General features: G+C 38.1%; 1 protein-coding gene across 4 annotated transcripts; it reads left to right on the forward strand.

Annotated features, from left to right (window-relative positions):
* Positions 1-1,253: 1,253 nt before the first annotated feature.
* LOC120067079 (probable inactive histone-lysine N-methyltransferase SUVR2) lies at positions 1,254-22,338 on the forward strand. Of its 4 annotated transcripts, none has more exons than XM_039018469.1 (12): positions 1,254-1,338; positions 1,621-1,693; positions 2,214-2,404; positions 2,529-2,740; positions 2,830-2,862; positions 2,954-3,395; positions 9,225-10,486; positions 10,621-10,886; positions 12,118-12,184; positions 12,455-12,505; positions 20,957-21,053; positions 21,874-22,338. In XM_039018469.1, exons 3-12 carry the CDS (start codon positions 2,386-2,388, stop codon positions 21,900-21,902), a joined length of 2,478 nt encoding a protein of 825 aa, XP_038874397.1. In that variant the 5' UTR covers positions 1,254-1,338; positions 1,621-1,693; positions 2,214-2,385; the 3' UTR covers positions 21,903-22,338. The 4 variants fall into 4 exon arrangements, with proteins under 4 accessions (XP_038874397.1, XP_038874401.1, XP_038874399.1 ...); XM_039018473.1 differs by lacking the exon at positions 1,254-1,338 and having other exon boundaries at positions 1,348-1,693; positions 9,225-9,433; positions 9,638-10,486; XM_039018471.1 differs by lacking the exon at positions 1,254-1,338 and having other exon boundaries at positions 1,348-1,693; positions 2,214-2,377.
* Positions 22,339-25,959: the final 3,621 nt, after the last annotated feature.

The following is a 25,959-nucleotide window of genomic DNA, read 5'->3' on the forward strand; positions in this document are numbered from 1 at the left end:
TTTGTTACAACTAATAATTATAATTGAGTAAGTTTAATGAAAGTGCATATATTAAAATTGGCTATAATTGAATAAGTCTGAAAAAATATGGTCAACCTTGATTTTATTATCAAGTGAATTAAAAAAAGGCGAAATAAGTAAATAGAATAGTAGAGAAGAGTGAGGGTAAATTCACTCAAGATATGTGTGAGGGTAAAGAATAATGTAAAACTTTATTGATTATAATAAAAAAATTGAATATACAACCGTAGACTCCATGACGTTGCGAATGATCCGAACCAGGTTCTTGCTATATGTAGTGACAATCAAAGCTATATGGAGGAAATTCATTATATGTACGATATACCTATTGTTCCTCCACCAGCTCCTAGACGTAAAGGACCTGTTCGGGAAGAGGATGAGTTTGATGAGGTTGCACATAATGTGGAAGAGTTGCCCCCTATGATGTAGACACAGAGTCAAACTGACTATGTTAGTCCGATGATGATGCCAACATCTGGTTCAAGACATTATGACTCAGAGGCTGGTCATTCGTCTTCATACGTGCATGGACATAATCGGGGTCGTGAAGAGCATAATGAATATTTATATTATAAAGCACCTGCAGAGGTATCAGAGCAACATTAAGAAGAACCCGAGCAACCTCAAGTTCGAAGTCGACGACGACAACTAACTCGAAATCGACGACATCCACCTTGTGGGACACATTGATTTTTGTAATTATTTTCATATAATGAGATATTTAATTTACATTTTTTTATTTCATGAGATATTATTTTTTTTTAATTTATTCTTTTTAAAGTTTAAATAAAATAATAAAATATTTTTAGAAATTGTTTTATAAAATGAAAAATTAAAAAAAAAAGAAAGGAAGAAAGAAAGAAGAAGGTGAAATGTGATAATTAAAAAAAAAAAAAGAAAGGACAAGGTCGAGGTTCAAAATTCAACCTACCTTGGTCGAATTTTGAACCCTTGAATTATTAAAAGAAAAAAAAAAATTTTTTACGGATAGTTTGAAAACAACTTTATTTTCCTAAATAGTTTATAAAAGAACAATATCTTTTTAATTTTTCCATTCTCGAGTTACTTAATTCTACACTCAAAATACAGACTTTTTAAATGACTTCCTAAACATGCACTCCAAAATACAATTTTCTTAAATTTAGACTACCTAAATCTCCTAATCTAATTCGGAAGCTTTAACAGATTTAGGATTTCAAACCAGTGCGTCTTAGTGGTTACACTTGTACGTCTCGCTCCACTCCCATTGTTACAAAAGCGACTTTCTTGTTTCGCTGACAGACAAAGTGCAGACTCTATTACGAATTTGTTTCACTGGTCTGTAAAATTTCTCCATTTTATTCTCTCTTTACCCTCTCCTTCCTTTTTTTTCTCTGCCAGGGCGCTCAATTTCAAATGATTTTCTCCTCTTCCCTCCCTCTTACTCTCTCTCCTACTTCCCTTTTCCCCGCCTACTAATTTCTCTGCCGTCTTCTTCCATTTCTGTTGCACATTTCCCCATTTTCTTCCTCCCCTACCAAATGTGGGAGGTTTCAAGAAACCCCATCACTCAATTTCATGCTACTTCTCACTTAAAACCATCCTGCATTTCTTTTTCAGCTTTCTTGTCTCTTGGGGTTTCGTGGGTCGAATCGATCTTCAAGGTTTTGCCCTCTTCATTTCTGTTTACTTGGTAAGTTCTTCGCTTTCGATTCTTTTCCTTATTGGGGTTTAGGGTTTTCTTTTCGCGGGTAAGATTTTATTGACAAATGTTGTTTCTTATTTGAATCACATGGGGTTTAGTCATATACCTGTAATGATCAAGATGTTCCAGTTGATTTTGCATGCATTCTTGTATTTTATACTCTTTTACTGTCTGGTTAAGCATAGCTGCTTTCTACTACTTACCCTCCTCCTCCACCCTTTTGGCCAAATGGCTTGTCCTGAAGTATTTAGTTTAGCTGGAGACGAGGGGAAAGTAGAAAACCTTTGGTGGAAAATGTAACGATTCTTTAAAACTGACAAGCTATGGAAGTTTATGGTTGATGTAATTCTAACAAATGTAGGCACTTAGTCAAACATAAAGAACATTTCAGTTTTAACTTGGAAAGTTTATGGTTGAATAGAACTTTCTTCTTGTTGCGTAAACAAAATATAAGAACTTCATATATTGAATGGAAATTTGCTTTGCGCTTGATGTTTCAATGCTACAGATTGGCAGTTCTAGAAAATTTCCGAGAACGATCCGGAAGGAGATGTGATGCATACTCGTAGTGTGGAAGGAAACTTATCAATGCTCTATTGACAGATGCAATATTCTTTTTGTGGTTAGGGGCTTTGTTTGCTTTGTGTATTCATGTTTCCTACGGCATAGCAGGCAAGTCTATGCTCTATGACGGGAGTGGTACTTTACGTTAACTCCTTCAGCTTAGAATGTGCAATTATGTTAATGTTTTTGACAAGTGGTTATAAGATGGGCCTCCGTAATGCTCAAGTAAAAAGTCTTGATGTGTTTCTAAAAAATGTAGGCACTTTCGTCTTTTGGATCAGAATAAATATGGCTCCAAATCCTCGCGTTACAAAAGCTTTTCGTGCAATGAAGGAGATTGGGATCAGTGAAGATAAGACAAAACCGGTCTTAAAGAAACTCCTGAAATTGTATGATAAGAACTGGGAACTTATTGAAGAAGAGAACTATAGAGTTCTTGCAGATGCTATATTTGATGAGGAAGAGAGTAAGGTACATTCTACCGAACTCCTTTAATTGTATCTTTTTCCTTTTATGTGCTCTGTTTCAATTTCTCACATATGTTATGTATCATCTTTCAGGTTACAGAGGAGAAGAAAAGTCAGAATTCTCAAGTGCGTACTCATTATCTTGCTTGATGTGAGGTCTTATTCTGACCCTCTTAGCTGTGCTTATATTTGCTGTCTTTGTTTTTGTTAACAATAGGTGGAAGATTTTGGGGAAGATGTTCAGGTGCCTGATGAGCCAGAACGCCCTCTGAAAAGGTTGCGCTTAAGAGGCCAAGAAACCCAGGTGGATGGGATGGCTTTAAAAAAGCCCAAATTGGAAGAGGATGCATTTCCTGAAACTAGTTCCCAACAGCAAATGCAGTTAAGTGGGCCTAAGAGATCTGAAACTGGTCCAAGTTCTTCTCGTCGTGTAGACAAAGGGAAGGAACCTGCATCACCCCGTGTGGTTACAAGAGTGAAAAAATCTAGCTTAGAGAGACCATCTGCTGCTGTGCGTATTAAGGAACCAGGGGCTGAGGCAGGTGTAAAAAATTCCATAGTGAGGGCATCTGGGACTCATGCGTTGCTCAAACCTAAAGATGAGCCAATTACTGATGATGCATTTACAAATGAGTTGCCTATTGCTGCGATTCATCCAGGTCATTAGATACTTTCTTTAGATAATAGATTAACAATAACTGGCTTCAAAATTGCATTATGATGTTGTTTGGTCGAACATACTTGTTCTAATTTGAGGCAAGATTTGATAGGTGCAGTTAGAGTTTAATTGAAATTAAAATATATCAAACTGTAGTATGTAATAATCATAATTGAGAAGCTTTAAAATAAGACCTGTGTTTTAGAATATGCAAATTTTATTGCTGTTGTTACTCATCTCAGGAAAGGGAGTAAAACATAAGTTAAATACTGGAATACCTTACATGGTACGAATTTTACAGTGCACGTCAGTAATTTGTGCTCAAATTCAATCGTTCAAATCAAACATTGGAATTTAACATTGAAGTTTAAATTGAAGACAGACATAATGAAATACGTGTAAAATTTTAGATGATTGATACATTGTTATAATTGTCGAAAAAGGGTTGGTTTGCCCTAGGGTTTTATTTGTAATTCTCTTATGGGCCTAGGGCTTCCTGTCTGTCTATTTATTTGAGGAGTCTTTTGATATTTCAGGGTAACAAAATAATAAGATTTGATCGTAGTTTTTTCTCCCTGGCCTAGGGTTTTCCACGTAAATTAGTGTGTTTTCTCTCTTCTTCTTTTATTTTTATCATGGTATCAGAGCAAGGGGACGAAACCCTAGGTCATCATTGATGAGTCTCCTTCGACGACCAATTTTGAGATAGCTGACACGATTAAGGAAGCTGTCCAACAATACCTAGAGACTGCCTTACCTCGCCTTCTTCAACAAATGAGTGCCGCCGGAACGACAACCCAATCCCTGTCTCTTATACACATCTAGATGTGTATAAGAGACAGGAGTAACTTAAGTGCTGTTGGGGTCAGTGCAATTGCATACTCAGGTACGACTCAATCTTTTGGTTTTATTAACATTAATGGTAAACGGCCTTGGGTTGTGGACTCTGGAGCAACAAATCATCTGACCGGGTCTTTTGATCATTTTATATCATATCACCCGAGTGCCGGCAATGAAAAGATTAGAATCGCAGATGGGTCCTTTGCCCCTGTCGCAGGGAAAGGACATCTTTCTCCGTTTGATGGTTTGATATTGCGTGATGTGCTGCATGTTCCTAAAATTTCGTATAACTTACTATCTGTTAGTAAAATTACAAGGGACCTGAACTGTCAGACTGTTTTCTCACCGGACATTGTTTTGTTTCAGGATCTGAGCTCGGGGACGACGATTGGCACTGTCCAGCACGATAGGAGGCTCTATTTCCTGGTTGCTGAAACTTCTTTTAAGGATGGTTATAGGACTAGTTTTGTTTCTTTGAATTTCTCTACTGTTGAGACTGATTTTATGTTATGGCATTACCGTCTGGGACATCCTAATTTTCAATATATGAAGTATCTTTTTCCGCATTTATTTCATAATATTAATATATCATCCTTACATTGAGATGTGTGTATCCCTGTCTCTTATACACATCTAGATGTGTATAACTGAACATCCTAGCCCTGTTCTTCCTAGTCCTGTTCTTCCCACTAATCAAGTCCCTTGGATAACTTACTACAGGAAGAATCTCAGGAAGGAAACAGTGCTGCCTGTCGCTTCTCCGGCCCTGTCTCTTATACACATCTAGATGTGTATAAGAGACAGGTTCTGGACGTGCTCTGGCCAGCGACTCGGCAAATGACAAGACTTTGACTCCGCCTCAAGCTGACAGTCAGAGTAACTTAAGTGCTGTTGGGGTCAGTGCAATTGCACACTCAGGTACGACTCAATCTTTTGGTTTTATTAACATTAATGGTAAACGGCCTTGGGTTGTGGACTCTGGAGCAACAAATCATCTGACCGGGTCTTTTGATCATTTTATATCATATCACCCGAGTGCCGACAATGAAAAGATTAGAATCGCAGATGGGTCCTTTGCCCCTGTCGTAGTGAAAGGACATCTTTCTCCGTTTGATGGTTTGGTATTGCGAGATGTGCTGCATGTTCCTAAAATTTCGTATAACTTACTTTCTGTTAGTAAAATTACAAGGGACCTGAACTGTAAGACTGTTTTCTCACCAGACATTGTTTTGTTTCAGGATCTGAGCTCGGGGACGACGATTGGCACTGTCCAGCACGATAGGAGGCTCTATTTCCTGGTTGCTGAAACTTCTTTTAAGGATGGTTATAGGACTAGTTTTGTTTCTTTGAATTTCTCTACTGTTGAGACTGATTTTATGTTATGACATTACCGTCTGGGACATCCTAATTTTCAATATATGAAGTATCTTTTTCCGCATTTATTTTATGATATTAATATATCATCCTTACAGTGCGATGTGTGTATCCGGACTAAACAAAGTTGTGTTTCGTTTCACTTTCAACCCTACAAGCTGTCCAAACCGTTTAGTCTTATCCATGTGATGTCTGGGGTCCCTCACCAACCACTACCTCTATAGGCAAATGTGGTTTGTCACCTTTATTGACGATCACACCAGATTAACTTGGGTCTTCCTTTTGACCGATAAGTCTGAGGTGTCCTCTGTTTTCCAACAATTTTATGCGACCGTAGAAACCCAGTTCAACACAAAAATTGCCATTTTACAGAGTGACAACGGGCGTGAATTCATTAATCACTCATTTCGGGACTTCCTGGTATCTAAAGGAATTATCCATCAAAGCTCGTGTGCCTATACTCCCCAGCAAAATGGAGTAGCCGAGAGGAAAAATAGGCATCTAGTTGAGGTCGCTCGTTCCCTTATGATATCTACCTCTCTTCCTTCCTATCTGTGGGGTGATGCTATCCTCGCTGCAGCCCACCTTATCAACCGCATGCCTTCCTATGTCTTATCCTTCCATACTCCTCTTGATTGTTTCAAAGAATTGTATCCCAACACCCGATTAATTCCTGATGTACCTCTGCGGGTGTTTAGATGTGTTGTCTTTGTCCATACCCACGGTCCCAATCGTACGAAATTCACTCCTCGTGCCCAGAAATGTGTCTTTGTTGGGTATCCTCTCCATCAACGTGGGTACAAGTGTTATCATCCCTCGTCTCGGAAGTACTTTGTGTTTATGGATGTCACCTTTCTCGAGGATCAACCGTTTTTCCCCGTTAGTCCTCTTCAGGGGGAGCGTACTAGTGAAGAGGCTAGCTGGTCCACGTACTCCATTCCCCTAGAGGTGTTGGCTGAACCTGAACATCCTAGCCCTGTTCTTCNCTGAACATCCTAGCCCTGTTCTTCCTAATCTTGTTCTTCCCACTAATCAAGTCCCTTGGATAACTTACTACAGGAAGAATCTCAGGAAGGAAACAGTGCTGCCTGTCGCTTCTCCGGCTCCAGTTCATGAGTCTGACTCGGTCTCCGTTCCAGGTATGAATATTCCTGTTTGTGATACTGATGATTGTGTTGAGACTAATAATTGTATAGTGGACAGAGATATAGAGATTGATGCAAATGATGAGAAAATAGAGGAAATTGAGGAGGATGGAGAAACTGATGGAGAAGACAACATTGAAGAAATAACTCTAGCAAACGAGAATAGTGGAAGGGAAGGTGATTGTGTGGGAAGTCCTTCTAACGAAAGATCCATAGATCAGATGACTAGCTGCAGTAAGGAACGTGAAGAAGAGGAAAACCGTGATGCGTCTCTTGATCTTCCAATTGCCTTGAGAAAAGGGATTAGGTCATGTACAAAGTTCCCTATGCATAGTTACATGACATATAGTAACCTATCTCCTGAGTTCAAGGCTCTTACTACCAGTCTAGATACGGTAATGGTTCCAAGTAATATATGAGTGGCAATGGAAACTCCTGAGTGGAAGGTTGCAGTTATGGAAGAAATGAGAGCTCTAGAGAAAAATGGAACATGGGAACAGGTTGCTCTTCCTGAGGGGGCACAAGACTGTTGGATGTAAATGGGTGTTTACTGTCAAGTACAAATCCGATAGCTCAATTGACAGATACAAGGCGAGACTGGTAGCCAAAGGCTTTACCCAGACCTTTGGTATTGATTACTTTGAGACATTCTCTCTTGTGGCCAAGCTCAATACGATCCGGGTACTGTTATCCGTTGCTGTTAATAAAGATTGGCCTTTGCACCAATTGGATGTGAAGAATGCGTTTCTTAATGGAGAACTCGAAGAAGAAGTCTATATGAGCCCTCCACCCGGCTTCGAACACTAGTTTAACCATCGGGTTTGTAGATTGAAGAAGTCACTGTATGGGTTGAAACAGTTGCTAAGAGCTTGGTTTGAAAAATTCACCACGTTTGTTAAAGCTCAGGGGTATGATCAGGGGCATTCAGACCACACGTTGTTTACAAAAAGGTCGAGTTCAAGAAAGACCTCAGTACTTATTGTGTATGTAGATGACATTGTTCTGACCGGTGATGATACTGATGAAATTATGAGACTTAAAACAAAGATGGCTAAAGAATTTGAAATTAAAGATCTGGAAAAATTGCGATACTTCCTTGGGATGGAGGTGGCTCGATCGAAAAAAGGTATCTCTATCTCACAACGAAAGTATACTTTAGATCTTCTCAAAGAAACAAAAATGACTGGGTGTAAACTTGTAGACACCCCTGCAGAGTATAATGCCAAACCGAGTAATGTTAGTAATGGAGCTCCTGTTAGCAAAGAGAGAGATCAACGATTAGTCGGAAAGTTGATATATTTATCTCACACAAGATCTGATATATCATATGTTGTGAGTGTTGTTAGTCAGTTTATGCAAGCTCCCTATGAGGAACATATGACAGCCGTTGAACGCATCCTACGGTATTTAAAGGGCACTCCTGGTAAAGGTCTTCTGTTCAGGAAGTCTAGTAAAGGTGGTATAGAAGCATATACAGATTCAGACTGGGCTGGATCTGCTGTTGATAGAAAGTCTGTGTTTGGATATTGCACGTTTGTCTGGGGCAATCTGGTTACATGGAGAAGTAAGAAACAAGGAGTGGTTGCTCGGAGTAGTGTAGAAGCCGAGTACAGGGCCATGGGTTTGGGGATATGTGAAGAGATCTGGTTAAAGAACGTATTAACAGATCTTCGACAAGACAGTGAGCTTCTAATGAAATTGTTCTGTGACAATAAAGCAACAATAAGTATTGCCAACAATCCGGTCCAGCACGATAGAACCAAACACGTCGAGATTGACAGACATTTTGTTAAAGACTGGACAATGGGAGTATATGTATTCCCTACATCCCTTCAAATCAGCAAATTGCAGATGTCCTTACAAAGGGGTTGTTAAGACGGAGTTTTGATTACTGTGTTAGCAAGTTGGGTTTGATTGATATTTACGCCCCAACTTGAGGGGGAGTGTCGAAAAAGGGTTGGTTTGCCCTAGGGGTTTATTTGTAATTCTCTTATGGGCCTAGGGCTTCCTGTCTATCTATTTATTTAAGGAGTCTTTTTGTATTTCAGGGTAACAAAATAATAAAATTTGATCATGTTTTTTTCTCCCTGGCCTAGGGTTTTTCACGTAAATTAGTGTGTTTTCTCTCTTCTTCTTCTTTTATTTTTATAAATAATTAATATAAGTTGTGGTAAAAATCCAGCTACAAAAATAAAAAGGTTAATTTTAAGGTATTATGTAAAGATAAAAGAACCAGTTGAGTAAATGGTAAAAATTACTTCCAAGAATGAACAAAATCTTTAAACTACTGAAGTATGAAGATTGCTAAAAATGAATTGATATTTACCACTGTGAATCCCTCATAAGAATGAGAAGATCATTTTGCTAATGAAATCAATCATTCAAAAGTGATATTCTGTGGAATCTTCAACCTGCAGATTGTTTCTAAATTCTAACTGCTGGATTACTTTCCTTTGTGAAAACTTTAACAGATTCTTCAAGAAAAGAAAACCATTCCATTGCAAATGATTCAGTTAGGAAGGCAGATGGCCAAGTTGCTCAAGGATCATATCCTTCAGATGGAAGTAACAAAGGTGTTGGTATAGAAACCTCATGTAAGAGGATTACAGGCAGTGAGCTTGCAACTGTCATGGAAGAATTACATCCTAACTTAGAGATTGCATCGTCACCCCTGGGAGAGGTAAAAATTTCTTTGTGCTGCGACTCCACTTTTGGACGACCAGATTTCCGTATGCCTAGTCGTGATGCAGTTATAAAATATATGGAGGAAAAATGTCTGCAGTCATATAAAATCATTGACCCCACATTTTCTGTTATGAAACTGTTGAGTGATATGTGTGAGTGCTTCTTGGAATTGGGAACTGATTCTCCTGATGAACGACAGGAAGGTTCAATTAGTAGAGTTCCACTTCTAGATGTAATGGAGAATTCAGATCCAATGGATACTTCAGGGACTGTTGCCAATGAAGAAAATTTGAATCTACCCACTTTTGTGAATGAACCAGTCAGTACCATCTCTGATGGAAAACTTGCACCACACGTTCCTAGTATTGTAGAGTTTTCAAGTGTTTCCAATGACCAGATTATCCATGAGACCTCTAAAAGCAGCAAAGAAATACCAAATGGTCATTCTGAAGATGAAGCCAGAAAGGAGTTTGATAATCTTGAGCCTGCAAATCCACACAATTTGATGGTTGTTTCACAGAGTCAACAAGCTACTGATGAATTAAGCTTCTCTCATGATGTGGATGATATAACCAAGGGAGAAGAAAGGGTTCAAGTTTCTTGGGTGAATGAAATTAATAAAGAGCATCCACCATTCTTTCACTATATACCTCGCAGTCTAATTTTCCAAAGCGCTTTTGTAAATTTCTCTCTCTCTCTGATTGGTAATGATAATTGTTGCCAGTCTTGTTTTGGAAATTGCCTTACATCTTCTGCCCCTTGTGCTTGTGCACGAGTAACCGGGGGGGATAAGTATGCATACACAGCAGAAGGTCTTGTTAAGGAAGATTTTCTGGAAGAGTGGATCTCTCTTGCTCGTGAATCTCAAGGTAACCACCAGTTCTATTGCAAAGAGTGTCCTCTTGAAAGATCAAAGAATGATGATTGTTTAGAACCCTGCAAAGGCCACTTAGAGAGGAAGCTTATAAAAGAATGTTGGAGTAAATGTGGTTGCAATAAGCATTGTGGTAATAGAGTGGTGCAGCGAGGAATAACTTGCAAATTGCAGGTACAGTTCAAATCATACCTCTCGCTCTCTCTCTCCCGCCCTCCCCTCCACTTTCTACGTCTGTCTCTATGTAGAAACAGATAATATGCACGTCTTTGGCTATAGCATATATTTGAAAATTATTTCTGTTTCAGGTGTTTTATACTTCAGAAGGAAAAGGATGGGGCCTTCGAACCCTTGAAGACCTACCTAAAGGCTCTTTTGTTTGTGAATATGCCGGAGAAATATTAACCATTTCAGAAATGTATCATAGAAAGTTGCAAAGCACCAAAAATGGGGAGCATACCAACCCAGTATTATTAGATGGCTTTTGGAATAAAGTGGGGCCTTTCAAGGAGGAAAAAGCTCTCTGCTTGGATGCAACAAACTTTGGGAATGTTGCCAGATTTATCAATCACAGGTATTTGATTAAACTTCATAGAATTGAAGCTTCCTTTGTCTCCTACTTTCCTCCATGTTACCCACGTATCTACTATTTGGTGCTGATTTTACTTTCTATACCCTTTGTACTATTTTAAAAAATATATATATTTAAATTTTTATGGGAACTGTAACTTCTTTGTTCATCGCTCCCTTTGTCATTACTCTTGAAATCTTCATTTTTCGATTTTCGTCGTCTTTTTGTGTTAACTTCATTGAGATATTTCTGTAATAGTGTTTACTGATTAATCTGATTTCTAGTATCATATCTGTTAAATAACAAAACTCGTTGAAGACAATTACCTAATGAACCTTGAGGTATTCTTGGAGCTCATGTTAGAGCTAATTTGTGAGAAGGAATGGATTCAGATGAAGGAATTTGCTCTCCCTTTAATGATTGGAGTTATAACACTGATGAGGGTTTGAAACTCGAATAGATTGTTCCTGTCTGTGATGTTGATGTTTCTGGCTTTGTAATCTCCTTTCTAGTATTCAAGATACAAATTAGTTGGCTATGATTTGTATTCTAATATCACTAGATCAATAGCACAGGTTAGATGTGAGTTGTGGTTATTGGCGTCCCTTGGGAAGTTTTGTGACTATTTGAGTTATCTGTGTTCATTCCAAATTCAGAAGGTTTCAGCGTATTATGCTGTAATAAGATTGTGTCAATGTCATAGCCTTCAAGTGGTAAAGATGAATAGTTGATACGAGGATCTGATGTATGGAAGTTCTATTTATGAAGAGACGTGGGGAAAAACAGTAAAAGGCCTTGGACTCACTAATGTTTCATGGCTTGGACACCTCTTGGGGCTCTCGGGTTGGAGTTTCAAGTGATCTATATGATTATGTGTTTATCCCTAGTTTAGAACCTGATGAACATTTAGAGGTCTGGATATTAAAAGGGAGTATATATAATGGGTGCCAGAACAAAACACAAATCTCTCTTAATGAACATTGTGTATGAGCTGGCTGAGTGAAAAAAGGTTAAGGTTTTCCAGAAGTGCCAATACCAAGCTGAAACATATCTATAGTCCTTTTTTTTTTTTATTTTATTTTTTTGTAACAAAGATAGTTATGCTATCCTAGTGTATGTATTTCTGAAACTGTCGCTGTAGCTCATGCAAAAACCTGTTCTGTTAGGCAGGCGTTTGTATATTCTGATCTAGTTATTACACAATCTAATTTATCTCTCTTTTCAAATTTATCAGATGCTTTGATGCAAACTTGGTTGACGTTGCAGTTGAGATAGAGACTCCGGATCATCATAATTATCATGTATCGTCTCTCGCAAGTTTTGCCTTTTCTTTATCATTTTTGTGTCAGCCGTTCTTTCTCTACCATAGTGATCAACCTTTTTTTCTTTTTCTTGTTTTTTTCCTCCTCTTNTTCTCTACCATAGTGATCAACCTTTTTTTCTTTTTCTTGTTTTTTTCCTCCTCTTTTTTTTTTTTTTTTTTTTTTTTTTTTTTTTTTTTTTTTTTTTTTCTGGAACAAGAAATTAACTACCATAGCGATCATCTTATTCAGTTCCTTCCGTCTTTGCAGCTTGCCTTATTCACTACAAGAAAAATAGATGCCATGGAAGAGCTAACTTGGGTCAGTGGATATTATATATAATCATTGTTTGGGTTTATTTGTTTGCATAAATTTTTATGACTTGGTGGACTTTTACCAATCATGTCCTTATAACTGAGGCCTTACGTAGAAGACATCACAATGAGAGATACCTAATTGAGGTGATAAACTGTGTCTTGGCTGCAAGAGTTTCCGCATTGGTTATATTGTGGTATCTCTCATTGTGACATGTTCTAACTAGGCTTATGAACCCATTTTCTATGCATATTAGGCTTATAGATGGGAAAGCAATGAGACAATAAACCGTGTCTTGGCTGCAAGAGTTTCTGCATGAGTTATAGTATAACAACGTACCCGTTCTTCCTTTTGCTTTCATGGACCTTTATATATATCTCTGTATATATGTGTGTATTTTGATAAGAAACAGAGAAATAAATTAATCACAAAAGAAAGGAGCACAACCTAAGGGCAGGGGTAGAGGAAACCCCCTCCCAGAAAAAAAAAGGAAAAAAACTAGACGATAAGAGCCTTCCAATTGTTGATAATCATAAGAAGGCTTTAATTACAAAAGTGTTCGGTGTAATTTGTGTACCACCAAGAGGCTGTATGCTGAACAGAAGGCCAAAAAGAATCAAAAGAATTAGACTTATCTACAAAAGTTCTACTATTCCTCTTGTTCCAAAGACACAACAAAAGAGCACGCGTTGCATATCTCCAAAGGATTTCACATTTATCACCAAAACGTGGCACCATTAAGACCATCAAACATCTAGTTGTCAATCTTTTTAGGAAGACAAGTAGCCAGCTCAAATGTGTTAAAAAGGAGACTCCACCTTTTCGTGACAAACTCACACGGTAAGAATAAGTGATCCAAATTCTCCGCCTCTTTAAGACAGAGGCAGCATATGGAAAGGGAGAGGGATGATCTAGGAAACTTCTGTTGGAGCTTCTCATGAGTATTTAGACTTCTCAAAACAAGGGACCACAGGAAAAAATTTACCTTCTTGGGGATCCTAAGCTTCCACACTAGGTCAACCATCGGGAATTTACAATTCGAAGCCCCTTTTGTCAGATTTAGGAAAGTAGACTTAGTAGAAAATTTGCCCGAGGAGTCAATCTTCCACCGTAAGCTTTCCCTACTTCCATTTACCACCCATGAATTCAACGGCTGCAAGAGGGCCATGGAACTGTCAATTTCTCTGTCAAAAGTGATTTTTCCTCAACCCCAAATCCCAAGCTTGGTTCGACTGATTCCAACAAGCAGCCACAACATTTTTTTAGAGATAGCATAGATGTCTTGGTATAAGGTAGCAAGAGATGGAGAAGTACACCACCCATCTTCCCAAAACCTAATGTTTCTGCCATCTCCCACAATGAACTCAACAAAATTCAAAAAGTTCTCATTCTGTTGCATGATCCCAACCCATAATCTAAACTTTCTCTTCTATCTAGGCATAAGGGAACTCCAACCACAATCAAAAACCCCATAAATAGTGCTTATTACCCACCTCCACATAGCGTTCTCCTCGTGGCAAAACCTCCAAAGCCACTCCATCAAGAGGGCACAATTTTTCTGGCACAAAGTGCCAATTCTGAGCCCCCCCCCATAGATTGTAGGGAGGGAGGTCCTATCCAGCCGACAAGGTGGGTAGCCGGTTTGCAAAGCCCCCCATTCCACACAAAGCCTCCAATAATCTTCTCCAACCGATTAATAGAACTCACTGAGGCAAGCATAAGGTAGAGGAAGTAACACGGTAAACGATTGAGAATTGACTTAGCCAAAGTAAGCCTACCACCTTTTGAAAGAACCAGCCCCCTCCACTTATCGATCTTCTTCAGGAACTTCTCCTCAAGAGCCTCCCATCCCTCAATGGGGGGAACCCCAAATAGTTGAAGGAAAGATTTTCCATTTTACACCTAAGAGATGAAGCCCAAGAAACAGTCTCCTCCCGGCTAAGATTAATCCTAATCAAGGAAGTTTTAGAGACATTTAGTGAAAGGCTCGATCCAGAAGAAAAATGTTCACAATTGACCACCAAGTCCTAATGTTTCCATCATCCCAAAAGCAAAACATCAAGGTATCGTCTGCATACTGCAAATGAGTGACTTCAACCGAAGGTTTTCCAAAGAAGAAGCCTCTATTCAATCTTTTTTCCCGACAATATCGAACCGAATTGCTGAAAGCATCCCCCAGAATTGTGAAAAGGAAGGGCGAAAAGGGAACCCCCCCGCCCCCCGCTGAAGGCCTCTCTCTGCATACAAGAAGGCTTAGTCGACTTTATCATATGCCTTCTCAAGATCAAGGTTCAGAAGAGCTCCCTTCTTACCACCTAACTTCCATTCCTCAAGAGACTCTGTCAAGATCACATTGAGAATTTGTCTTCCTTCCATAAATGCCATTTGGGAGTCATGAATAATTAAAGGAAGGATTTTCTTCAATCTATTGGCAAGCACCTTGGAGGTGATTTTGTAAAGGGAGGTCACCAGACTTATTGGTCTCTACTCGCAGACTCTAGTCGCTTTCTTCTTCTTAGGGATAAGGCTAATGTAGGTCTCATTGTAGCACTTGTTAATAGTGCTGTTTTTAAGAAACTCCTGGAACACTCCTAATAAGTCGCCTTTCAGAATGTTCCAAGTAGGGGTGAGCATCGGTTGGGATTCGGTTTTGGACTCAAACCGATGCCGATCATTGACTTATCGGTTTCCATCGGTTGGTTCTATTTGATTTTGGAGCTAGTGAACACGCTGTCCGTCCGACCACTCCGACGACCGGTTGTTTTTGATCGGTTTCGTGTAGCCGGTGAACTAACCGAACAAAATTTTGGTTGCCTTCATGTAGTCAATAAACTGAACAAAAAAAAAAGTGTTGATGGAGAAAAAAGAAAGAAAAGGAGAGAAAAAAAGTAAAGACGGAGAAAGAAAATGGGAAGAGAAACTGAGAAAGAAAAAAGGAGAAAATAAGAGAGAAAGAATAGGATTAGGATAAAAAAGAAGAAGAAGATAGGAAGGAAGAAAAGAAGAATATGGACTATGGAGACGTTGGAAGGAGAGGGGAGTTGAAAGGATAGGAGTATAGAAACATTTTTTTAAAAAATTAGTAATGATAATTGGCACATTAGAAAGTGGAAAGACTACGAGATATATATATATATATAAATAATCCTAATTTACGAACATTGGGAAGCGTGAAAGACCATTTGGTCTTTCTCAATGTACATTCATTAATGCATGCAACTGTATGGAATGGAAGGAAGCATTTGTTGTTTTTTTCTTTCCTTTTTATTTATTTTTTGTCGATTTGGTCGATGCAACACCTATTGGCTTGGTGACTGATAGGTTATTGGTTTTGCTATGTGTAAAACTGACTCCGGCCGTATATAATATTAGGTTGCTCGATCGAAGATAGTTCGGTCGGTTTTAGTCGGTTGACTCGGTTTATTGGTTCATGATTCTCATCCCTAGTTCCAAGACTTTTTATAAAACTCCTCAGTCATACCGTTTGGCCCAGACGACTTAAGGTTTCCCAAGTCATGAACTGCGACCCTAATTTTAGCTTCATCAAAGGGTTTTTCCTGAGCCAAGCTCGTTTGGGAGTTCATAGGGTTCCAATCCAACCCTTCAACAATAAATCGAGTGCTGTCCTCCTTCTTGTATAACTGTTGTAAAAAGCAATCACTTCGCCAACAATATCCTCCTCCCTGAGGAGAACGTTCCCCTTACTGTTTTCAAGCATAGAAATTACATTTTTGTTTCTTCAAGCTGACGTCATCTATGAAGAAAACTAGAGTTCTCATCCCCTTTTTGTAACCACTGAAGTTTACTTTTATGAGCCTAGGCACAATTCTCTTCAGTAACAATTTCTGCAAGAGCAGCCTTACAATTATCACTTTTATCAAGGCTCTCAAACTTTTTAAATAAAGTCTTCTTGGCTGCTTAAGTTACTGAAAACCTCCTTATTCCAGCTTTTTAAGATACCCTTTAGACCTCTCAATTTTTCCATAAAATCATAACCCGACCATCCCTCCACCTTCAAGCTACTCCACCAATTTTCCATGTTACTGCTAAACGAATGGTGTCCCAGCCACGTATTTTCAAATCTAAACGGAGTAGGAGCCCAAGACTGAGTTTCGAAGAAGGATCGGGAAATGGTCCGACGTAATATGCAGGAGCCTATCAGCCAACACATTACAAAAGAAATCCCTTCATGGCTTCATCACAAGGAATCTGTCTATCTTAGAAGCAGTAAACCTAGTCCTCAATCTGGACCAAGAGAAGGATCCATTTCTCAACGGGACTTCAACTAAGTCCATCTCTTCGATCAAAGTATTGAAAGTTTTCATAATTTTGGTAATGCATCCTTCGACACTTTTCTCATTAACCCATCTAACAACATTAAAATCACCACTTATGCACCAAGAGTCGTTACACAACTCGTAAAGATCAGAAATCTCCTGCCAGAAGTCATCTCTTTTTTTGTAGGAGCAAGGCCCATAGACCCCTGTAATCCACCCGTTAAAGTAAAAAACGGAGTTAAAATGATGGAAATAGAGAATAGACCTTGGATGGAGTCGATCACCAAAATAGTATCTTATTTCCACATCACTAGAATCCCATCAAACGAGCCTATAGCAGCATCCAAGGCCACCTAGCCAATACGACAACTGCTCCAAACCGATTTCACGAAACTTCTATCAATTTTGCTAAGTTTAGTTTCCTAAAGAATGACCACATCCGGATTGAATCCAACTATAGTCTCCTTAACCAGACTCTTTTGGGGCCGCATTAATACCCCTAGCATCCATGAAAGAACTAACATGGATAAACCGAGGGGCCCTGATTGCTATCACTTCTCACTACTACTGGTGCTCTTTCTCAACTGCTAAGCAACGCTTTGACTTCTCTAGTCGTCTTTTTATTAGAGGCCCTATTTTTTTTCTAGAAATAGCTCTTATACATAGGTTGTATTCTAATAGCAATTCCACTATCTCCTTACTTAGGGGAAAAGGCTTTTGTTGAGTCGCACTTGGCTCAGTTTCCATTTCACTTTCAATCTCGGCAATGTCCGCTTGCATCTTGAGGGAATTGCTTCACTTCTAACACTAACCATCTGACGATCTTCTTCCTCTATTCTTTTCTCGTTTTCCCTTGGAAAAAGCAAGTTTTGGTAATCCTCAGGGAGATCAATTTCCTGATCCTCCAAAGGGGAGAAGGGATTTTCTGTTGTCAAACTTATTGGGCTCGATTGGGAAGTGTTCGACGGGTGCTCAGAACCCAAGGTACTTTGGTGGTCGAGCATCTTCTTCGTGCTTTCGTTCGTTGATTCAACTGTGGACTGAACTTTTCCTCTTTTGAGGAAAGTAAACACTTGGGTCCGTCTCCACCATGTTTTTTGAAATTTAAGCCTTGGGCTTTTCAAATCGGCAGTTGGCTCTTCATCTAATTGATGGGCTTGGCCCAATACTAAGACTTCACTTTTGGACGTTTCCCTACACGAGTCTAACATACCTCGGAGAAAAAAGGGGCTTTTTTCATACTGCTTCAGAGAAGTATCTGCCCCCTGCTCTGAGTCGTTCACATCAATCGTTGGGCACTCCTCTTTGTTCTCCATGCGCCAGATGTCCACCGGATTTGGATCCGAGTCTCCGGGTCCTCTGTAAAATCTCTTTGCCTCCTCCGACGAGAAGGTTCCATGGATTTTGGAAACTCTATCAGCAAGTTTGTATCCTGGAACATAACCACTTGAGCAAGAAATTCTTCACTGCCATTTTTAATTCTAACTTCTGCTGGAATCAACCCACAATAGTTTCCTTTGACTTTAATGGCCACTTCAAGGCATTCAATGAGGCTGGAGTTCTCACAAGCAAATTCCACGAAGCCACCAAAGAGCTCACCAACCGCCATAAAGACTTTCTCACTCCATAAATGCAGGGGAAAATTCTGAAGTCTCACCCACCCTCCATATGAGGGAACAACATTCATTCGACTATGTTTTTTGTAATCCCATCGTTTCGTTTTCAGCGTGATTGGGCCAAAGGTCACCCAACCTTGATTTAAGGCAAGAAGTCTGGCCATTTCACTATCAGGGCATTTCATGAGAGCTTTATCAGGATGAAACGGGTTAATGATGAACTTTTGTTGCATTTGAAGTTGAATCATTTCTAATATTCTGCTCCAGTCATCGTGGAAATCCCTCTTTGCGACTATGCTAGTGTCATCCTAGCAAATCTTTCTTACCTCTTTTTTCCACTGTCTTCGTTCTCTTTCAGTGACCATTTGTTCACGCTCATCCTCCCCTTCACGGTGGGCCCTGTCATCCTTGTTCAGTGCCTGTGATCTAGCATTGGCATAAGATCGATCTCTTCTGCTATCGTCTCTGTGGTCTTTCACATTCTCTTCTCCATTCAAAAAATCTACCAGGAGTCATCTGAATGATGCCCAGCCTTTAAAATCTTCCCTGAGGGGACATCGATGTTACTTTTTCTTCTCGAATTGAGGATCTGAGTAATTTCGAGGAAACTTCCCCTCTTGTTTGTAGTCTTCTGAACCCAGATAAAACCACCATTGCAGTAGGATTTTCGAAAGAACTTTTGCGGTTTTGAAGTGATTAGAACTTCTTCCAATGAATCAACCAGCCAAACTATCAACACTTCTTCCCATGTGATGGAGAACTTTCCGTTGAGGCGTGATTCCGTAAACCCTGAAAATTCTTCCCTTGCTGTGTTGATCGAACTGACAACTAAAGGATTTTTTTTCTATCTTTATCGTTAGTTTCCTTGTGGCATTATTCAAGGTTTTAAACCATCTTCATGTAGTTTCGTTCCCACACCCCAGAGAAGTTCCATAGGTATTTCGTTGTACACAGGCTTTCTCTCTTTAGCGTTGTATTCTTCCTTGATAAAAGTAACTAAACTAGAAGATCCCAGATAAAAAAAAATTTCTTTCCACAGTTTCTATTGAATTTGAAAAACAAACACCTCAATATTAACGTCAAGTTCTGCACTTCAGAACTCTGAACTGTATGAGAGACAGCCTGTTGATCTATATATATTTATTTATTTATTTCTTTCCAAAATGTCAATGAAACAAAAAATTACGATTAATCTGCAGCACAGGGAAAAAACAACATATTACCAATTCAAGAAGCAAACCACAATCAATTTGCTTGATCTAAGAGCTAAATGAGCCAAAAATCTTTTGCTAGAACTTAAAACCACCAAAAAAAAAAAAAAAAAAACCTGGCAATGCAAACCAAAACCACACAACAAAAACACTTTGAATAGATAATTTTTTTCAGATTTTTTTAGCTAGAAACAAATTTCATAGATGAATGAAATACAAGTGTATTAACCCCAAACATCCAATGGTGGATTACATAGAAGTTCACCAGTTAAAAATTAAAGAAGATAAACTATAATCTGTAAAAGCGTGTTTATTTTTACATGAATGCAGAGCACTGGAATGAAAAACAGAAAATCCATAAAATAATCAAAGGTATAGGAAGTGTCTCCATGCATCAATTCCTTTCTCCCAAAAAAAAAAAACCAGTGAAAGACTCGATTGAGAGCCATCCATAAGAGTTTCTGTGCACTAGGGAAAGAAGATCAAAGATGTTATTAGGCATGGTCAGTGGCCAACCAAAAGCATCCATATTAGTCACCCAATATTTTGAAGCAAAGGAGCAGTGAACTGGTCCTCTAGATAGATAGGGATGTGTTGGAAGACGTTTTCAACAAGAAGGAAAAAAGGGAAGAAGAGAAGAAAACAGATTCTTCAGAAATATTGGGGATAAGATACTATATTTGTCTATAAATTTAGTATGATATAGTTTGCTTTTTTACTTCATTAATTTAAAGAAAACAGTACTTTTAGCTTCGATGGAAGTAGGCATGTGTTCGTGAGATTTTATGTAATTGTCCTTTTGGCAAATTTTGGATTGGCCTCCTTTTTTTAATGATTAGTTGTAGGTCTGGGCGTTTCCCTTTTTGTTGGGCTGTTTTTTGTATGCCTGTTATTTCATTTTCATTGAGCTGGTTTTCTTGTTTGGAAAAATGTGGATGGAGGGTTATTTTGTTGGAGAACAATATTTATGAACGTGTAATTTAATTTAATTCTTTTTAATAATGAACATATTAGTTAGTAATAAATTAAGAAAGCAACTACTTGGTTTTAAGCGAAGTTTAAAGTACAGGGCACTGAAGAAAGCATCTATTTAAGCATTTCTTGATGTATATTATGGTTATAACTTACAGATTTACCTCTCGGTTAATCTAGCTTCTTTGTCTACTTGGTGCATGCGGTAGTATAGTCATTCTCATTTCCTTTGAACTGTATATTTTCTTAATGAATGATGATTGCAGATTTGGTCGTTACTAAGTGGTGCTTAAAGTGCTTGTTTAGAATTTTTTCTTGGCACGTGATGTGATTCCTTGGACCATTCAAAGGGGCGTTACTGATATTTTGCTTTACCTGTAGGATTACGGCATTGATTTTGATGACCTCGATCATCATGTTAAGCCATTTCTCTGTCAATGTGGCAGCAAATTCTGCAGAAATATGAAACGATCTACTAGTAGGTTCTTGCTTTTCTTGCCCAGATTTTCCACTCTTATCTTGATAGAATTGGCGCATCCTTGTTTATTACCATGTGAACCTTGTTTCTTAATATTTCATGCCGATGTCATTGGCCTGATAATCTTGTCTATTTTCATGAACATATTGCTTCTTTAGTTCTGGAGATAAATTTTGTACTGTCCTACTTTTTCCATCCTTTTGGGGAACTATAAATTAAAATAAATGTGATATAATTCCTCCATAAATTAATACAATTGTTGCATTTAGTAGTTTATCTTTTTTTTATGCTACTATTCTGATGAATAAAAATCTTGATTAAAACGGATCAAACTGACTAATCTTCTTAAACACCAAAACTTTATGAGATCCTTTATAGCCTAGGTAGATGACGCCATCGGATCAACCATTATGGGATTCAAACATTAAAAATCTCTAGTGCTATGCAAAGTTATGACTTGAGTAGATGATTGTGCTTTATCTATGCATTTTATGGTGATTAGTAAATGTAAGTTTATAGTTTGCTGCACAATGTTGCCTCAAATGTTGAAAATTTAGTCGGTCCATGTGCTATACATCATCGTCTTGTTTTTCTTTTGATGCTTAGTGTTAATTTGTTCCATTATTGCTTTTGTTTTTGTACGATTTCTTTAAAGATCTCTTGTGTATGTCCGTGTGAGTGTGTGTGATTATTTTATATGCAAGTATATTTGAGCTGTGCTTATTGTGACATTCACAAACCAATGGACGCTTACCTGACTTACCTGTAGTTTCACTCTAAATTTTGCTGTGCTGACTCAGGATGACTCTATTTTACTCAGGATCTAAATCAGCATCAAGTACAAGATGAAGTGTGGGATGATGGGGCTAGTTTCTGTTTTGAATATCATGCAAAGATGAAGTTATCAGGAAGTATTGAAACCACAATGAATTTGGTTCAGCTGACTACTGTCTAATTTAGTTTTGAAGACTATGGTTCGGTTCGGGTAGTAAAGCTGAGGATCGATCGCGGATTCACATTATGTTTTTTTGCTGTTAGTTTGTGTATTACTACAATAATGTTCATAGATCTTTCATATCTGGCCATGATATTTAGTGGTGTTGAAAGTTTTGAAGATTGTAGTTGATATGATCTGGATCTGGTTGCTGCTGTTCTTGTTGGTAAAGGTGAATGAACATTTTGTTTTTGGGCTATTTTAAAAAATTTAGATAGACCGTGATAGATAGACTATTATATGTGTCTATCAACAATTGCGATAGACTGATATTTTATCATCTTTTGTAAATATTTTTACCAGTTTTATNATATATATATATATATATATATATTTTATGTTGACATAATTATCATTCATTATTGTCATATGAGAGTTTTGGATTGATAAAAAAAATGTTTCTAGGTGAAATGCCTGAATCTTTCCTTCAAGATTATGTTTATTTTCAAACTCATTTTAGAATCATTTGACCTAGGTATATTAGGGGTGATGCCAAAACATGGAAACAAAGTCATGATTAATGAAGTTTTTTGTGCTATTAAAGATGTATTTGGTAGCACGAAATTGGATTTTCAGGGTTTGAAATTATGTTAACAAAATAATAATGTTTAGATAAATATAAGAGAAAAATATCTTTTTGGTCTCTCTGTTTTGAAGAATAAATGCATTTAGTCCCTAATGTTTCAAATTGATCAATTTGATTCATGAGTTTTTAGGAATAGGTTTAAAAAGTTAATTTCTAAATAAAACCTTTAAATTTAATATTATTAAAAAAACTATTGATGCTTACAAGGCAAAATGACATGGAAAACACTTTCTTTTTTACTCATTTCTCTTATTCTCTCTCCTCCATCTTCCTCTTATCTCTCCCATCTCCATTACTAAATTATTATTATTTTTTTCTCAAAGCATCATAATGGAAAACCCTAAAGAGATGCCCTCTTCCTTTCTTCTACATCCCACGTTTCTTTCTCTCACTTACTCCTCTCTTAAAATCAGAAAATGAGGGCTCTTATGAAGGATTACAACAAATCCTCTTGCTCACTGTCAAAGGAAGAGGAATGGACTCCACCAACAAACCGGTGGTATATTATTATTCATTATTCTTTCATCTGTACAATCTATTACAATTGCGGCCATTAAATGTATGTGGTCCCCCCTTTATCTTGTCGTTTTTTGTAGCCTAGGGCTCCCCACTTTTTGTATAAATTCACACCTCTACAATTGTAATTTTACATATTGAAAATATATTGAAAAAGGGAATTCCGTCAGACTGCTTCCCTATCTTCTATTTTCCTTTGTAGCTCTGTTATAGGCTTTTTTGGCAGGTTGACTCGGTATTAGAGTCCTGGCCAATGTCTCTTCAAGTACTCCCAACGGCAGCAACTCATTCACTAACCGTACTTATAGCAGTCCTCAATTGAACCAACTTTTGAACCAAATCACAACGATCAAACTAGATCGAAGCAATTTTTTGCTTTGAAAGAACTTGACTCTCCCCATTCTGAGAAGCTATCGACTGGAAGGACACTTAACTGGGGAGGATGTTTGTCCTCCCATGATGACTGAGCAAGTAGCAGCCGAATTAGTCGCTAATCTGATCGCCAGAATCATTGCGTAAGCCGAATCACAACAAGAAGTTGGGTATGGAGCATCAAGCTCCTCTTCCATTTCTTCTGTCACGGTAAATCCTCTATAACAGTCTTGGGCAGCCATTAACCAACTTTTATAGGGGTGACTTTATAACTCCATGACCATGGAGGTTGCAACACTAGTTATGGGTCATGAAAGTGCCCAAAGTCTGTGGAATGCTATTCAGGAGCCATTTGGAATCCAATCTCGCTCTGAGGAAGACTATATCCGCCAGGTATTTCAAACCACTCGTAAGGGTTCAATGAAAATGTGTGATTATCTACGAACTATGAAAAATCATGCAGATAATTTGGAGCTATTAGGGATGATGCTCTAAACTCTCGTTGGGTCTTGTAGTTTGTAAACACAGTTTTGAACAAACGCTTATGATGTAATAATATATGATATTTTTCTTCACTTTTGTCTATGAACATTGGATGTTTTAATTGCTTTACCACAAACTAATAAACTAAGATCTCTGATTGTCGTTTGTAACTTAAGCATGTATGTGGAGACATACAAGTGGATCATGTCTTAAGTGATAACCAAAATGGTCCGTAGTATACGAATATAGGAGAGAAACCTTATCTTGGTAACGCTACGGATACGACCCGCTTTGTAGAATAGTTACAAGTGTTGTGACTTGCTACAGATAGTCTGATCTAGATCATTCATGTGGAGACATGCGAACGGGGGCGTCCTATACAAAGGAGTTTGTATAAGACCGGACTACGAAGTGTTGTTATAGTCTCGTTATATAACGTCGTTCATGATAGAGACTTCACTTCACTAGGATGACCATAGGTAACATGACCTTAATCCTGAGTGAGTTGGGAACTCTTACCTTTGAGGGTGGTCCTTTGATTTGCATGGGTGCGATGAAGGAACTCTTAAACAAGAGTATCCATGAGCGTGATCAGATTTTTCCTATTTCATTTCGATCGAATTACCACACATACATTCTAACAATATTTATGCACTATTATAGGCATACTTTGACAAATAAAATACAATATATTGAGTAAACGTATCAGTTGAAGACTATCTTCACTTAAACACAATCCAGCAGAACCAACTCTTCTACGGTCAAAATCGCCCAGCAACCAATCGCCTACCAACATGATCGTCTACACGAACGGTAGTGCACGAACAAACACGACCGAGGACCACCACCACTTGAAGCCTTTGATATTCTCGGAGTGAGAATCCAAAGAGTGGACTTTGATAGAATTGGTAGAGGAGGAGGAAAGGACGATCGTATGAACGACAAACAAGTGATAGATAGTAGGTGACTATCGTATAGTTGGGTGCTTGTCGCTTAGAGAAAGGTACATGATCATGTAGGTTTTACTAAGTGATCGTCTAGCAATTAGTATGCGATCGTTTAGAAAAGCTCGGTGCGTTAAGCGATCGTTTAGAGAAGGTGAGCAATTGTTTTAGAGAACGCGTGCGATCGTTTAGGCGATAGGCGCTATCGTATAGGCTCTAAACGAAGCGACCGTGAATATTAGACATTGTGAGCGATTTTTTTGAACTCTTTACAAAATGAAAACAATTCTCATTTTATTCTACAGTTACAATAACCGAAATTGATCTTCCCACTATCACACGATTCAGGAGAAATTTCTGGTCAATTATCACATAACCAACCAATTAATTAATAAATGAATATAATCATATTATATTATTAACCTATAATTTGATATCATATATCTACTATAGTAATTTCTCCTCTACTTGATATAAATCATATTTATATCTGATTTCTTACAAAATAATGTATCTCATATATTTAGTCAATTATATCATATATAATTAACAAGATCAATTTTATCATATATAATCGAATTTCCTCTTGTCAATCTGAAATTTCAAATTGACCTAAAAAATGATTCTCGACTTTATCCAAGCTACCGAGGGGACCTTATGGACCTGTGGTTCGAAGCTCCAACGGTACGTGAATAGCTGACTAAACTCTTTAGTCACGAGATCCACCATCCGTTAACTGCCAGACATTCTACTAAAGACCAACAACTGAACTCTCCTTACCACAGAAATTTTTGTCCATCAGATATAACCAATCATGAGTACGATGACCCTTCTTAGATGCTCGTAAGTACACCTGGCCAATTTACCGCTTTGCCCTGTAGTTTCATTTCACTCTTTAAGTACCTTTGATTCCATTAATGAACAATACAACATAGTCCAACTATGTGTAAACACCTCTCTGACCAAGAGAAAATGTGTTGACGCCACATCGTTCAAGCCTGGAAATTAGCC

The sequence above is a fragment of the Benincasa hispida genome, chromosome 12, assembly GCF_009727055.1.
Source record: "Benincasa hispida cultivar B227 chromosome 12, ASM972705v1, whole genome shotgun sequence".
NCBI lineage: Eukaryota > Viridiplantae > Streptophyta > Magnoliopsida > Cucurbitales > Cucurbitaceae > Benincasa > Benincasa hispida.

Excerpts from the sequence above, each read along its gene's own strand:
- LOC120067079 (XM_039018469.1), top strand. Across the intron at positions 10,487-10,620 it reads GAATAACTTGCAAATTGCAG|GTGTTTTATACTTCAGAAGG; the intron begins GTACAGTTCAAA and ends TTTCTGTTTCAG. Across the intron at positions 12,506-20,956 it reads CCATGGAAGAGCTAACTTGG|GATTACGGCATTGATTTTGA; the intron begins GTCAGTGGATAT and ends CTTTACCTGTAG.